We start from the raw sequence: 16,434 nt of genomic DNA, 5'->3' as shown, positions 1-16,434 counted from the left end.
AGTACGATTTTCAGACCGACCACAGCTCACCATTACTGGTCCAAAAGTAAACCGTAATCTGGTCATTCCAGTCTGTGCAGCTTAAGAGTGCAGGATGGGATCACCCAATGCAGAAAGAACTCTCCAACATCCTTTGTGACAACAACAAAAAAAGATAGGTTGCCAGGCAACGAAACATACGCCCACAGCAGCTTAATCGTCCGGGCAGTCAACAGTCCTTTTTGGATATTATCTTTAGCCTCTAGAGCATCCACAAGATATTTTGAAGTGATCAAGGGCCATAACTCTGGCAGTAATTATTCAAAATCGCTGAAAATCAATAGGCTTCTTCGCCTTGTGACATTAAACACTGTGTATAAATTTAACATCAATCGGATATTAACTTTGACCTCTAGAGCGTCCACAAGATTTTTTTGAAGTGATCGCGGGCCATAACTCATAACTCGATGAAAATAGGCTTCTTCGTCTCATGACCTTAAACACTGTGTATAAATTTAAAGTCAATCTCATTAACTTTAGCCTCTAGAGTGTCCACAAGATTTTTTAAAGTGATCAAGGGCCATATCTCTGGCAGTAATTATCGGAAATCGCTGAAAATCATGAGACTTCTTCATCTCATGACCTTAAACACTGTATGAATTTCAAGTTAATTTGATATGAACAATATACAACCACATTTCAATGTGGGCATATAAAACCCAATACAATATGCAGAATGTTTAAGATCCCCCCACCCCCCAACAGCATTCTGAAAGCCAATCTACAATAGCCGGGTTAGTGCTAAGTATGACTTCCATTGACCTAATTCTAAAAATATCTAGAAGCAAAATATTGCTACAGCATCTCTGCTTTAACCCCATTTTTAATAAATAACAAAGTCAATAGTTTGGTTTTTTGTTGTTTCTATTTTTTTTGTTATAATTTTTGTGCCACTAAATAAAATCTAAATCTAGATTCAACACAATCACAAATAATATAATAATAATAATAATAATAGTAAATCATAACAATTCATTTCTTTACATGTGTAATAATGTAAGTCAGTCCTATTTTTTACATTTTTACTCTAATTCTCTTATAGAACTTTTTTTTTCTGTCCAGAAGAAGTAGTTTGGTTTAAAAAAACAATTTAAACCCTAAATCCATAAAATTGTACCTTGTGATAATGTAAAGGAGGTTTGTTTTGGAATATGCAAATCTGTTCAATAGAGATTACAACATATTTTCGCCCATGAATACAAAATTGTAACTTCATGTGTTTATCAGGTGTAGAATGGGGTTTAACATCCCACTGTTCTGCTCCTACTGGGCTAATGATGATGGGCATATGCCATGCAGTGTGTTATGAGGGAAGTTTTGCCCGGACAGCGGTGCTACGGCCTACTCTTATTTCAATTTCCAACTGTTGGAGGTTCTTTTACGTGCACACATGACAAAACTTTGTCCCTTGCCAGACCCTCCATCCTACATCAGTAACAAGTAGAAACCACATGTAACTGAATCTACATAATTATGTGAGACCAAATAGTGTTCTTCATGCCCCAGATCAAACAATTAATAGATTGAGGAATTTTCATCTACATTAAATATAAATTCAAATACAGGGAGTTGTTGTCTACTTCTTCTGAACAATTTTTTACAAACATTTTAAACTTTTTTTTTGTATGTAATAAAATAGACCTTACCCATACCCATTCCCATTACAATATTAAACGAAAAAAAAAAAAAAATACAAATAATTTCAAATTTCATAATTTAAGTCGTACATATTTATTATCACTGGTAAATTTATTAAGAGTTAACCGTAGATTGAAACGATTCAATAATCCACACTATATTTGAGCAATTTGTAAAGCAATAGCATGATTATTACAACTTACTTCAATTCATTTTTCATTAGTTGACAAGAAATTCATTGATTTAATTTTTAAAAAATCAAATTGTCGGATCTTTGACTTATCAACATGTACAAGGAATTTGTCATTTTGATTTAAAAGTATTTTTCGATTCAGATTAGAGCATTTTTGTTTCTTTTATACATTATCTTAATTTAATAAAATATATTAAAAGGGAACATCAAATAAGATATGAATAAGGAGGCTTTTTTCTTATTTTTTTTTCAGGGTTTTTTAAAAGCGCAAAATTTTAAATCACTGATATATGAATCACAAGACTACTAGTCTCTTTCTCACACAAGAGTTATCCCCCTTGTGAAATTTCTAAAATGCCAAGGAAAACTTAAAACATCATCCAAATTTGGCCTTTAAAAGAAAATAAACTAACATAACAGGAACACCGGCCTTGGTGTTACTTGTTTGAATTTGTGATTTCATTCCTAACTAAAGACAAAAAAATCTAACCTGGCTCTCGTTTCAAAACCATATATAATATACACATAATTGTAATGACGTGTAGAGTCATTTTTAAACCAAACGGTTATTGTTGATACATTTCTCAGGTAAATTATCTACCCTCAAACTGTTATATTCAATTTAATTAGTGTTGACAATTGTTGTTCATGAGGCAGTGTATGCTTATGTCTAGCACAGCACAGAAGCAGGATTTCTTTTAAGCACTGATACAGATTCTACTTGTTCTTTTCAGTGGCAATATTTTTGTTTAATAAAAAAAAATAAACCTTTTATCCAGTTCAACAGTATTAGTTGCAATTAAAAGTTACCCTCATCAAACATAATTAATTTGGCAATAATAACCAATATAGTTTTTCTAAATGATAGACATCCATAGCTTGACAATTGTAAATTATATATGAGTTGTGACACGGGAGCACAAGACAAATAGAAATCAACAGTTTTTAAATTACCTTAATTAAACAAGGTATATATAATATAATATAATAATCATGTAATATAATCATATACACGCATAATATCCATACAGAAATATATATATACAACAGATACAAGTCATATATCACCTCTATAATATCGGTAGTTGTTGAAGAAACGGTAGATCTTTAAGTCTCACAATTTTCATGGTACTTTATGCAGATTTATATTGGTTCTACATTTTCTTACAATGAATGAAGACATGTCTCAATAAAAAAAAAACAGCATTATTGCTGAAGAGATCTATAATCAAATGTCTTATTCAATTAATCCTTGTTGTGATAATCAGGACTAACCCAATAGCATAAATGTCCAACAAGTTAAAAAGGCATTATGTAAGATTTAGATAAAGAGCTCACCGTTCTTACTATAATTTTTCCCAAAAAGATAGTCCAAAATTAATATATTGAAATTTTCATTCAAATTACTTTATTCTGGGAGATGGTAACACTGTTCGAAGTTTTGACATAGATTGTTTATTATTGTAGCAACGTTACTTGTTAATCAAGACTCGGCCTCGCTTCTTCATTTTTAAATTAAATCATTAAATGGTGTTCGTATTTTAATCCGCGTAAATCTGTGCCATCTAATGATCTTGAGTTGATTATAGGCTTGTCATGTGAATAAATGACTAAATAATTTATATAACATTTGAAGTCAAATAAAAACCTGTAATAGACAGAATTAGCCCTTACATAATGCATCTTTAAGTCTGGGTATAGGTGTTTCCACTAATTACAACATTACTAGAAGCTATGATAATACATAAAGCTTTAATGTGAGGCTAAGATCTATATACAGAATATTGAAGCCACAAAGTTTAACATAACAGTTTGATATGTTTAATAACTCAATCGTGGTTTACAAACCGACATTCTTATTGATATCCAGGGTTTATATAGAGAAATATTAGAAGGTATCCACATTACAACCCTCATGTCGCAACAAAACAGGCCTTCCACTTAAAGCACCACAAAATAGAGATGAATTTATATAAGCGTCTGCTTGTTTTTCAATCCATTACATATTATATAATATACTCAGGTTGTACTCCAAATAAACTTTTGTTCAAACCAAATCTTACGAAACATTGGTAAATACAATTATTCATGCACATCAGCCTTGATTATAACAAGGTGTTCTCTGTCCCGATTTTTAAATCATTAAGGTGCATTCCGAATCAGATCATGATTCATGGTGCATTCTGAATCGTATCATTTTTTTGTTGAAGTTCTTATTTCAAATTAATTTTAATTAAACTTTGTGGATTCAATATTAAAATAATTTTAATTAATATACGATAATGACTTGTCATAATAAGAAGATAAATTTTATACATTTCATTTATTATCAGCATACATGCTCTATAGATTACTATATACAAAATATTTACAAAATCTTCACAATAAAATGTACGGCAACATACCTTTATTTTAAATTGCAGGAAATAAACCTTTTTTAGCGATCTAATTGGTTTTGCATATAACCTTCGTATTTTAAGCGTCTCTACTTCAGAAGTTTATAGACAGAATACATAACATGTTTAAGAAAATAAAATTTCCATTAATATAATCTAAAGATTTATTTTAACTTGCCAAAAACAAATCTTAAAATGAAGAGAGAAAGAAAATAAAAGTCAGAAGTCACAAAAATATATTAACACTTTTCATTGGTGGATTTATAATATGAACAGCCAATTAAACACTTGACTGGTGGCAGGGGTGGGGGGGGGAATATCTAAAATATGTTCACAATGAATGAACCAGCACTTAAAAACAAACAAAAAAACAAAAGAAAATGGATGCACCAATCAAAATGCAAGGAATTTCATAGTTAAAATAAGCATGAGACAAATGAAGAAGCACTATTTCAATGAACATATAAGGTATTCTTGTTTGATTAAATATTTCAAGACAGCACAGAAAAATATCTTCATCTTAAAAATCATTAAAAAGTTGAGACTATCAACAGCAAACTAAACCATGTCTTAATAAAATAATAATCATCACGGTTTGGTTCTTTACAAAAAGATCAAATTATTACAATGCTAATCTTATTAATCCAGTATACTAGCTCTTCCAATAAACATCTAGAACTGAACAACAATTAAAGAGCTAGACAATGTTTTTACAATGTCTAGTATTTTATCTGGTTGTTTAACATGGGATTCCATAATAGTGACATCATAGACAGTTAGTCTACGAGTGTTGTAATCATTGTAGTCATAGTGACACGTCAGGTTAATCACTGCAAACAGATGATTACACACATACATGTTTGAAAATCACATCATACAAATTAGATGTCTGTAGACTTGGTTTTCCATGTAATTTTACAACCTATGCGACTATTACACAGGAAGTAAGTAGAATGGTTTCACAAGATAATATGTATTATAAAACATGGCTTAGACTTGCAATATGTCATATCGTGTTGTCAAAACTCTTTAGAAATGTTTTTTTCATGCACTCTTGTTGAAAGTTTTCTGGCAAATTGTCCTAATGACTAAGTTTCAAGTCAAAAAACATGAAGATACTCCATGACCATTGTTATAAGACTAAATCTATTTCAGATTATTTTCAACTGGATAATCATTCCCAACATGAATTCAATCAGGAATTTCATTCCGTAACCCCCGACAATATTAATAAAGCAGTAATTACATTTCAGCTTAAACCAAAATAAATATTCAGAGTAGATACGATCGGCAAGCAAGAATGAAACAGAAACTTTAGAATTAATCTTTTTTTTTTCTTTTTTGGGGTGTCTATTATTATGCCATCTTTTAAATAAAAGTCACAACACATATCAACAAAATTTCACACAAATTATGAACACAAACAAAATTAATATGAAGATTATATGGAGTGATATCAAAAGATTTAAATATGGAAAGAAGGTAGAAGGTGTAGACATCATTAAAATACAGTCCAAGTTGAAGTTAAATCCAAAGGTTTAAAAATAAACCCTTACACCAAATCAATTCAAAATTCTGTTCTTCAGGAATTCTGCCTCCATTTTCTTCAAAAAAGAAACTAATTTAAAAACAATAAGTACTTAGTTGCTTTTCTTGAATGTTCGTAGTTCCAAATTTTATCAAATATCGCACCCACAAGTTTAGTGCGTTATTAAATTATCAAGAGCCTGAAGAACTGAAAATTAAATTAGTTTGGTCTGAATTATATTGTGGAAGGAAACGTGATGACATTAAAAAAGTTTTTAGCCGAAATAATAAAAGAAATAATGGTCCTATAATTTACGAGTAAATGGCCTTCGATTAGCTCGTCGATGACTTGGACTGTGATGTTGAGCCTTTTGATTGGCTATCCTGATTTGAATCCTTGCCTTGTGATTGGTTGGGTTTGACTGGTTTTCCAACCTCAGCTTCTGACATCTAAACAAATTCAAGAATAGAAAACTTAAAACATAAAATTACACCTGCACATCAAGTTATATAATAAGGAGGATGCTCAATTGTCAATTTGGAACGTTCTGAATTCAGAGAACTACTATTAAGTGACACAGAATTCAGTCCTGTCACAATTCTGACATAATTAAACACAACCAATATGTTTCAGCTGCCATGGGTTGGTTGAGATATATTCTTATGCAGTCAAAACACACGTTGAAGCCGGAAATGCCCCTTTTCACTTGATTGTCACTATTTTGGGGATTTCAGATTATTTTTCTACTAGTAAAATGCACAACTAGAGATTTCTGATAGAAATATGAAGTTCTTTGAAAACAACAATATCATGACAATGGCTATATATTGAAAATAAGACTTGATAACTTTACCTCTACTCTAAAGTCTGATAGTTTTTTATATCCAGACATCCATTCTTTTAACTTGGGATCAATATCAACTGGTCTTCTAGAGTACTTTAAAAATGCCCAGAATTTTTCTAAACCATATAACTGACCTAAAAAAATACAATAGACATTTTGGTCTGATAGCTACATCTGTTGACAGGTATCATACACACAGCAGGCTATACTGGACTATTTCTCAAATATCCGATACCATTCTGAGTCTAAATATGGTAATCTTTTATTCATGATTACATGTGCAATATGATGAGTAGAATTTGACCAGGACAGCAGTATTTCTGCTTACTCAACTAATTCAAACTGTCCATAGTTTGTTTTTCAATATAGCTCTTGGTTTTTGTAAATCTGAAGACTAGGCAACACCTAGAGGGCGCTACCTCTAACAAGTGAAGATCAGGTTTGAAAATCCTGAGGTACTTCTTGGCTCACACCTGGATTATAACCTGTACCCTTAATGCACACTCCCTGGCATTCATCCCACTCCCTCTTTCATGGACCTGTCTTCATTAGCTAGTTGGAGCAGAACAGTAGGACGTTAAATTTCATTTCATTTCTTTGATGGACATTTGGAACTGAACTGTCATTACTTTAGTTAACATGTAGCACTACAACCATCTAACAATGATATTTAAATTTATAGTTTATGACATCTACAGAGGATATCATGAGAATTCTTACATTCTACATAGTAAACAATTCTTCATTCAAAATTAATTGCTGCCAAATAATGAAATCAAATACAATATTTACCAGTTTCATAATCCCTGACCGTGTCTTCCTGAAAATCCTTGAACACTTCTTGTCTAAATCGTCGTTCTAAACCGTAACTATAGAAACGGAATAAACACTCTAATCCATACCTGAAAAAATCACAAGCAAATTAAAATTTTGTTAGTAACTAATACTGAGGAACTTGTGTAATACCTGGCTGTCAATTTACACATGTAATCAGAGTTCAAAGATAAATCCATTTAAATTTTTAGTTTTTTATGTGCAAAAACACTTCAAAATATACTTTAATATCCTGATAATGAAAAGAAAATTTTTCTTGTTAATCAGAAATGAAAAAAAAAAAAAATTTCTTGTTAATCAGATATAAAATAAGTCAAGAAAGTACTGACTGCCCCAATTGTGATGTAAACACAATGGTTTGAAATCTGGTAATTTATTTGATGTTATAACAAATGCAAGCGCCATAAATGCTTGAAAATTTCAATCTTGTTGTATATAACAGCAAATTAAGAATATATTCTGTCTTCAGACTTGGTTTGGTGTAAATGGAGTCATCACTAGTTTTAACAGAGTGGTGCATGAATCATCATTAGACAGAATTACACATCGCAGACCTTCATTAGAACAATCTAGGCAACCAATCTCACTAAGAGCATCAAAGTGTCCGGAACACCAACGTTACCTGTTTACAGGACCTTAAGTTTTTTGTCCCATTCGTATGACTAGACAGCTCTAGTTATCAGGACCTCAATCCTGCACCACTGACAAGGTGAAAGTAGAAATGACGGAAAAGCCATGGGAACTTTCTCGGCCAACACCTAGAGCGAACCCGAAACCTCTAGGTTTACTCAGAGCCATCGCGGCTCACTACAAAGTCAATAATATTACGTCAGGAATGACATACCTGTATCCAGCTGAAGAATCTTCCCATGCCAAAACACGAAATTCTTGGAATATTTTTTTATTATAACGCTGACGTAAAAAGAAAGACCAGAAACGGAATAACGTATTCATCTCTTGTGACATGCCAACTCCTAACTTCTTACGATCTGTTCAAATATAAAAAAAATAGAATTATTTAGGCAAAATTGTTCTTTTTAAGGAGAGAAAGAAAAATGAAGTATATTTTCATTTCAGTGATGGCTTTTAGTAGTGGGAGGAAAGTGACAAAAGTCCATCAAGACTAAATAGTCAGACAACCTTACTGTTTGCAATGTACAAATCAAAAAGACAGACATTCTGGTAACTACAGAATTTTGTTTAGACCTTTAATTGCATTCTTAATGTCTACTTAAAATTTGTACACAACTTTTTTTTTTTCCTAGACAAACACAAACATGATATGCTGAAGGAGCTTCTAAGTCCACACCATGATACAATAATAGTTCCATTCGACAAGACAATAATATTACAAACCTTTGAGACATTTAGCATGATATTTTTGGTAGACGTGCCACACAAAGCCATTTTCTTTTAATAACTGATGTGACGGATGTTCAAAATGAGGGAATGATTGCGGAGTGCTGCCATAACTTGAAGATAACTGTGCATCACTGAAAACAAAATAAAATATTTTAACAATGAAGGGGCACCAAGGGGAAACCAGTCTGATTGACTGGTTAGTGATCCAGCTCCCTACTCACCGAGCCACTGTGGCTCCTGATATGGAAAAGTGTATTTACTTTAACCCAATACATTAATTTTGACATTAAAATTATTTGCTGTATGAATAATAAATAAAGTGGAGATTATCAGTTATTAAATGTTGACTAGGAAATAATTCCCAAAATTGGTTGGCACTGGTAGGTCTATTTACTCTATAATAGATGTCAGAATGGTTCATGCAATAATAATACGACATCAAAGCGAGAGCTTTGTCTGTCAACAGTGGCAATCACGTGATGTTCTCCCGCCATTCGCCTCCCCCCCCCCCACACACACACTCTATCCTTCATCTCGATCACCAGTGCCGTAGTGAGTTGGAAAAAAAAACGAAGAAAAAAATGCCGCACAGTAGTAAGAAATGGAACTATTTCACGTCAGTGACAGTGATCAAAGGAGGACCATTGTTTATTGCATAGTTTATAAATTTTATAAATAAAAATTCAAAAGCCAAAATAGGAATTATTGTTCATGTTTGTGATCTCTTATTTCTGGTATAAGTCTACTACATGATGACGCATGATATCAGCACGTATTGAAATGAGATCAAACAGAGGCCTCCGTGACGTACTGTTGGGTTTTCTAATTCTATCTCTTTTGATCATCATGCAATGGGCTTATTCCATATTCCATTCACATGGATTATTGGGTGGATTGTTTGCACATCTGCAGAAATAGTATTCTTAAAAAAAACTGCATCGAGACACCCTAACTCTCAAACAATGTGTGAATAAGGACTAAAAAAATAATGTAGACCGGTAAGGATTTTGCACTGTTTATTATTTCCTTTTCAGGCACTATGAGAGTCTTGTACTATGTCTAAATAGTCACTAGCAAGGCAACTTAAATACAAGTACCGAGTGTCAAGCAAAATAATGATTTAATTGTTCACTACTCCAAGGATATTATAGAGTTATTTACTGAGTCCTTTTCAACAGATATTGCCTAAGCCAGTACTGGCAAAATGGCTCAGTATTGATCGATACCGATTGGTTCTGATTATCGCCCAATTACCGATGTTAAATCCGAATATCAGACCATCACTACACTAAAACATGTTTTTTTGTATTAACTAAGCTCAGAAATTTCCCCCACTCTTCTAATCCCAAATTCAAATGCTATTGTATGTACAAACCAATGTGTACATCGGTAGAAAGCAGTTTTCCTTATAATCAATACAGACTACAAATATACTGTCTTCAGACTTGGTTTGGTGTAAATGGAGTCATCACTAGTTTTAACAGAGTGGTGCATGAATCATCATTAGACAGAATTTAAAATCAAAATAATCCACGTAAATCATAAATAATTCAGGAAAGCTGCCATACAATCATGTGTATATAGATAGAACTCAATGATCATTGAATACCGCTCGAGTGGAATGTGGCAGGGATACACTAGAGTTCTGTTTTTATTCTATAACTACATGTAAATCTCAAAATACACTGTACTATCCAGATTATCAAAAACAAAATCACCAATAACGTTAAAATTCATCATAGGTTCCACCCTTTATTCTTTCTTTTTTACAAAGATAGGTTGCCAGGCAACGAAACATACGCCCACAGCAGCTAACTCGTCCGGGCAGTCAACAAGAGTTGTCACATATTTTTACTTTTTTCGGTAATGAAACATTTATAATACATTAAAATCTGATTAAGAGTAACAAGTCATTAAGTAATTATCAGAAAACCAATAGAATTTGTTTGGTTTTTATAAAGTTTTGCCCCATGATAACGTTTAGTATAGGAAACTTTTAACATCATGGATTTAGCTGTTCAAGTCATAAAAATTCATTGAAAATCAATATACTTGTTTGTCTCAAGACCTTACACTCTGTGTATGAATCTGAAGTCAATCGGATGATAACTTTAGCTTCTAGAGGGTCACAAGGTTTTTAAAAGTGATCAAGGGCCATAACTTTGGCAGTAATTATCGGAAATCGTTGTAAATCAATATGATTCTTCGTCTCATGACCTCAAACACTCTGTATCAATTTAAAGTCAATCGGATATTAACTTTAGCCTCTAGAGCATTTACAAGAATTTTTGAAGTGTTCAAGGGCCATAACTCTGGCAGTAATTATCAAAAATCTCTGAAAATGAAATAAACTTCGTCTCATGACCTTATACACTGTGTATAAATTTAAACTCAATCGGATATTAACTTTAGCCTCTAGAGCTATTAGCTTGGATGCATTGGAAGCGGTAAATTTGACCGTCGCTGAATCTTGCGCCGAACGAAAATTCTTTACTCAAATCTCGGACATAACTTAACGGGAGTGGCCTCGTAATAAAATCTTGGTGCTTTTTGTGCGGACATAAATTAAATATTACGCTTGAGTGCATTGGAAGCGGTAATTTTGACCGTCGCTGAATCTTACGCCGAACGTAAATTCTTTACTCAAATCTCGGACATAACTTCTGTATACTTGTCATTTTGTACCAACCTTCGATACTACTGTCTACCATTGTGATGCATTCGATAATATTTATCCATTTTTGTGAAGAAAATCGATGAATTAATTTTATTTTATCAAAAAAGCACATGAACAAAAAAACATCGCTAATTTTATCTATTTACAGGGGATGTAACTCTGTATGTAATATTATAGGAGGCGCTAAAACTTCTGTTTAACAATAAAAATACTAGATGATCGTGACAAAACTCGGTACTTTTATTTTTTTCAATCAGTATCAAATAATGTGTGGTTACGCGTGAAAACAATGATCAGGTTAGTTGTTTAATAAAACAAAAGATTAATTAATAGATAATCCCGGGTTGATTGTTATTTTTACTTTTCTTTTTACCTGATCAGTGGGGGTCCAGTTAATTAACTACTCCTCACGGGATTAGCGGGGGTGTTACAAAGAGCGACAAGATGGTATCATTCAACAATGGCCGTTGAATGGGCGATGTTTTGTTGAATTTATTAGTAAAATAGTGACCGCGTTAAGAGGAGTGACCGTTGAATAAAGAGATGAAACAACAGAATTTTTATGGGGGGAATTTATCGTGACCGCTTACAAGGAAATGTCGCTGAATAGGAGTGGCTGCTCATATATACAGATTCTACTGTACGTGTCCAAGCCATTGAATACAACCATAGGTTATTCAATGGCTGTATTCAATGATATTTGCTTGTATTTGCATGTAGTTATAGAATAAAAAGGGGTCATTAATATTCTGATTCCTGATGAAGTTATTATTTTTATATCGTGGGTATAGACAGATTAAATTGTATGTAATTTACCTTGATGTAGAATTGTGTCGAGACCGAGTTTTATGTTCTTTAGAATCCATGACCCATCCAACATGACCTTCATATGGTGGATTACTACTATGTCTTGTTTTCTTCTTACGGGGTGTCTGAAATAAACCCAATTGAAGACAATGAGGTATAATATAATACAATTTATACAACATCAATTTATCATCAGTATTACAGACTTTGTTTTCTGGATTTTATTTCAACATCAGAATCTGAAAAGCCACAGGACAAGAAATACTACTTGACTTTTCATGTCATTCAGTAACTTATATCAGGACACTGATCTCACAATGGTGTCAACAGGTTTTCAAATAGTCCTCAAATAATTGAATATTCAAATTTGAATAATGATTCATTTAAAGATACATTATGGGAGATAAGATAAAGAGATGGCAGTTCTCGCTATAATAGTTAAAAACTAGATAGTGTAAAGGTAATTTGCTGAAAATTTCAGTCAAATTGATCCACTATGAGCAGAGAAAGAAGCCGGTGAAATTTTTGCATAGTCTCGGTTATTATTACTAAAATCATTAATATAAACAGCATAGTCTCGATTATCCACTTTTTCTGATTTAATTATCTTTGGCCGTTAGCGGCATATAGGAATCTAATCCAGCCTACATCGAAGGCTAGCCTTGACATCGAGAGTTTATTATGGTCTGGATAAGTTAATTAATGTCTAATTGATAATATAGATAACATTTCAGGCCTAAAGAAAGACTTGTAATAAGCAGATTTTGCTCTTGCATAATGCATGTTTAAAGCTATCTGATTTTTTTTTTCTTTGGCATATATATCATTTCACCTTGAATCTAATATTTAAATAAAATCAGCATGACCACTGGCCAGCACAACCCCTAATTTTGTCTGCACAGTGATGTTCCATTTCGCTCCGTATACTGATCGCACACAGAGCAGAGTAGCTTTGATGTGAGCTGGGTTTCAATACAACAATAGTTTTCATACAAATAGTCCAATATTCAATTTTTTTGCATATTTATCATTTTCGTTACATACAATATTCAAATATTAAAATCAGTATTCGGTGTGTGATCAATAGCCAGCATGGCTCCCAATTTTGTCATTTCATTTCACAGAGTATCGTTTTACTTGCCAGTAATAATATATTTTACTCACCTGTGGGTCAGCAGGTCTCGTAGAATCTTTTATCACGGGGAAGAAACGGGGAGCTTTTATAGAACTTCGTGGAGTTCTTGGTCCCTCCCTACGACCAGGGGTATCTGGTACACGAGAAGGAAGAGACTGTGCCAATCCTTGACCTTGACTTGAACCTGATGGGGAAGACGGAACTTTTTGGGGTTCTGAAACAAATAAAGTGTTAAATTAAGATGATTTTCATACTCAAATAATGTAATCACGCTTAATTTTATATAAATTTAAGGCCAAACCGACTGAATCTCACACAAGGCCAAACCGACTGAATTTTACACACGAATGTAAGGGCCAAACAAAGATATTGCAAAATAGAGAGAAAATTCAAAACTTCAAAAAGTTGCAGTCCTGGATTTTTTTAATTATTTTTAAGAAATATTTTTCTTTAAATATAAATAATAAGTCAGGTTGAAGATGTAAAATTATAATTCGCTTGGTCAAAAATAGTTCTAATATTTCAAAATCGTTTAATATTCTGTCTTCAGACTTGGTTTGGTATAAATGGAGTCATCACTAGTTTTAACAGAGTGGTGCATGAATCATCATTAGACAGAATTTGTAATTGTTTAGTAAAAATTACATCACTATAAACAGAACCAACATGTACCCTCAGGAAACAGTTATTTTAGGCTTGTAAACAGGAGGTGGTATATATTGATCCGGGGGGGGGGGGGGGGGGGGGAGTATATATTGATAGGGGTGATGGACGATATACCTGGAAACCGTTATTTCAAGGCATGTAGACAGGATGTGGTATATATTGATGGAGGTGATATGTGTGATATTATCAGACTTACCTGTACCTTGTGTTACACATGGAGGGGGTGGTGGTACTTCTTGCTGTATCGTACTTTTCTGTGGTGTTATGGTTTTAAATGTTTCTTCTGATATCAGATTTACGTTTCTATATTCTGTCTCATTCTGAAAGATAAAGACAATTTACATTTTAACTGTTGTAATCCTTGGATAAGCATTGTTACCAACATTTCTGCAGGTGTCACATAAAATTTCATCAATCCAAAACAATCGTATCTAACACAATCTATTTCAGTGCTACATGTACATCTAAACAAGGAACTGCTAGCAACTAGTTGTGTCCAGTTTTTCAATTGTGCACAATCACTGGTTGACACCCGTTTCCAGTCGTTCTAAATTACTTGCAACTAGTTTTACCCATTTGTAAGCTGAGTCTACACCGGATTCAGTATTCCCACAGAAATGGAATATTTGGTAACTTAACCTCTGTATAAAAATTCACTGCTCTTATAGTCAACTTTTATTAACACAAATTAACATAAAAATTTTGATTACTGGTTTTACTGTAATATTAATATTAACTGAACCATTGTTAAAAGATATGCTTACCTTATAAGAAGGCTCCCATAAATCTTGTTCATAATAATACAAGCCGTCGTTAATAATTTTACCGAAAGTTGCCGATAATTTAGAGCGTGACGTATGATCACCGGTTCGATCACCTTGTGGATGTTTACGTAAAGATGGTGGTGTTTGTATCACGATAAGAATTTTAGAAATATCACTATCAGCTAACTCATCTTCAGAATCATCAGACCTGTAATAAATATCAAATCAATTTCAATTGAAATTTCATATCTTACTTTATGTCAAGGTATGATTTTTACAATGTAGCATACAGTGTGTTATAAGGGAACATTTTCTAGGGACAACAGTATTACAGAGTATTCTTCATTTCGATTTCGAACTGTTCAGAATCTTTAATGTGTTTTTATCCCTTCTGAAAAACTTCACATGCTAGGCTCTCTGTCACAAGCCTGACGAGGGGGAATCCGACTTGAAATTCTGATGAATGTCCTCGACCAAAGTAGGGATTAAGCCTGGGTCCTCATTAGCAAGCCAGAGTCACTTTCATTAAGGAATGAAATGGGGTTTAACATCCTATTGTTCTGCTCCAACTGGGATACAAAAAACGGGCATACGACATAAATTGTGCCATGGGGGAAATTGTGCCCAGACAGCGGCGCTCTAGTCTATTCTTAAATCGAATTCCAACAGCCAAGGATTCTTTTACGTGCACACCAATATGTACATGGTACCTCTGATTTTCTTCTCATTTAAATGACTACATTTTCCCTTGCCAGGCCCTATTCCATTCACCATGGGGAAGCACGTTGGTAAATCCTGATGAACTTTCTTGGCCATCGCTACTAGGACCGAACACAGGACCCCCATGTTAGTGAACCAGCGTCCTACTCACTGAGCAAACTTGGACACCATGTAATTTAAAGAGGGAACCATAAGAAACAGTAATGTAGAGAATAGAGGTTTAATTCTGTCTTCAGACTTGGTTTGGTATAAATGGAGTCATCACTAGTTTTAACAGAGTGGTGCATGAATCATCATTAGACAGTAATACACATCCAAAATAAATAACAAAATGTACAAACCAATCTGTGAAATTATTTTTTCTTCCAACTTCAAGTTGATCCAGTTCTTCATCAAACATGAAATCTAATTCTTCTTGTTCAGGTTCTTCATCTTCACCAGGCTGAAAATTAAACAGATTAACATTTACAACAGCTAGCATACTATATGGACCAGGAACAGAGTATGATGTCCGTGTAAAATAAGCCTGAAAACTAGAAACAAGTAATTTGGAACATGGTATAGGGATTGCCATTGCTCATCTCATGATAAATTGGGCTGCCATTTTGTGAGACCATGTGATAATTTAGGGTTTTCCTATAGGTCAAACAAAACATTGTTTCACGATCGCGAGATACAGTAAAAAATTTTGATTTCAGAATGACAAGCAATTCTTTGTCACAAAATATTAAAGCTGTCAAATTATTTGTCAACAGAGGTTCATATTCAATAGTTTTTTATAGCAATATGCAAACAATTAAAAATCACTTACAAATGCCGAAAAAGAAACAC

General features: G+C 33.2%; 1 protein-coding gene across 2 annotated transcripts in view; it reads right to left on the bottom strand.

Annotated features, from left to right (window-relative positions):
- Window positions 1-885: 885 nt before the first annotated feature.
- The window catches only part of LOC126829456 (la-related protein 1B), a 34,590-nt gene continuing 19,041 nt past the window's right edge, over window positions 886-16,434 (bottom strand). For both annotated transcript variants that reach the window (XM_050559364.2, XM_050559365.2), the window contains exons 11-20: window positions 15,945-16,045; window positions 14,884-15,091; window positions 14,316-14,439; window positions 13,483-13,667; window positions 12,328-12,443; window positions 8,829-8,965; window positions 8,317-8,461; window positions 7,431-7,540; window positions 6,648-6,772; window positions 886-6,243 (exon numbers count right to left, since the gene is read on the bottom strand). In XM_050559364.2, the coding sequence (XP_050415321.1) occupies window positions 6,127-6,243; window positions 6,648-6,772; window positions 7,431-7,540; window positions 8,317-8,461; window positions 8,829-8,965; window positions 12,328-12,443; window positions 13,483-13,667; window positions 14,316-14,439; window positions 14,884-15,091; window positions 15,945-16,045 (1,368 nt within the window). In that variant the 3' untranslated portion in view covers window positions 886-6,126. The remainder of the gene's footprint in view (window positions 6,244-6,647; window positions 6,773-7,430; window positions 7,541-8,316; window positions 8,462-8,828; window positions 8,966-12,327; window positions 12,444-13,482; window positions 13,668-14,315; window positions 14,440-14,883; window positions 15,092-15,944; window positions 16,046-16,434) is intronic.

This window comes from Patella vulgata, chromosome 8, assembly GCF_932274485.2.
Source record: "Patella vulgata chromosome 8, xgPatVulg1.2, whole genome shotgun sequence".
Taxonomy (NCBI): domain Eukaryota; kingdom Metazoa; phylum Mollusca; class Gastropoda; family Patellidae; genus Patella; species Patella vulgata.
This window is presented reverse-complemented; position numbering and strand designations above follow the sequence as displayed.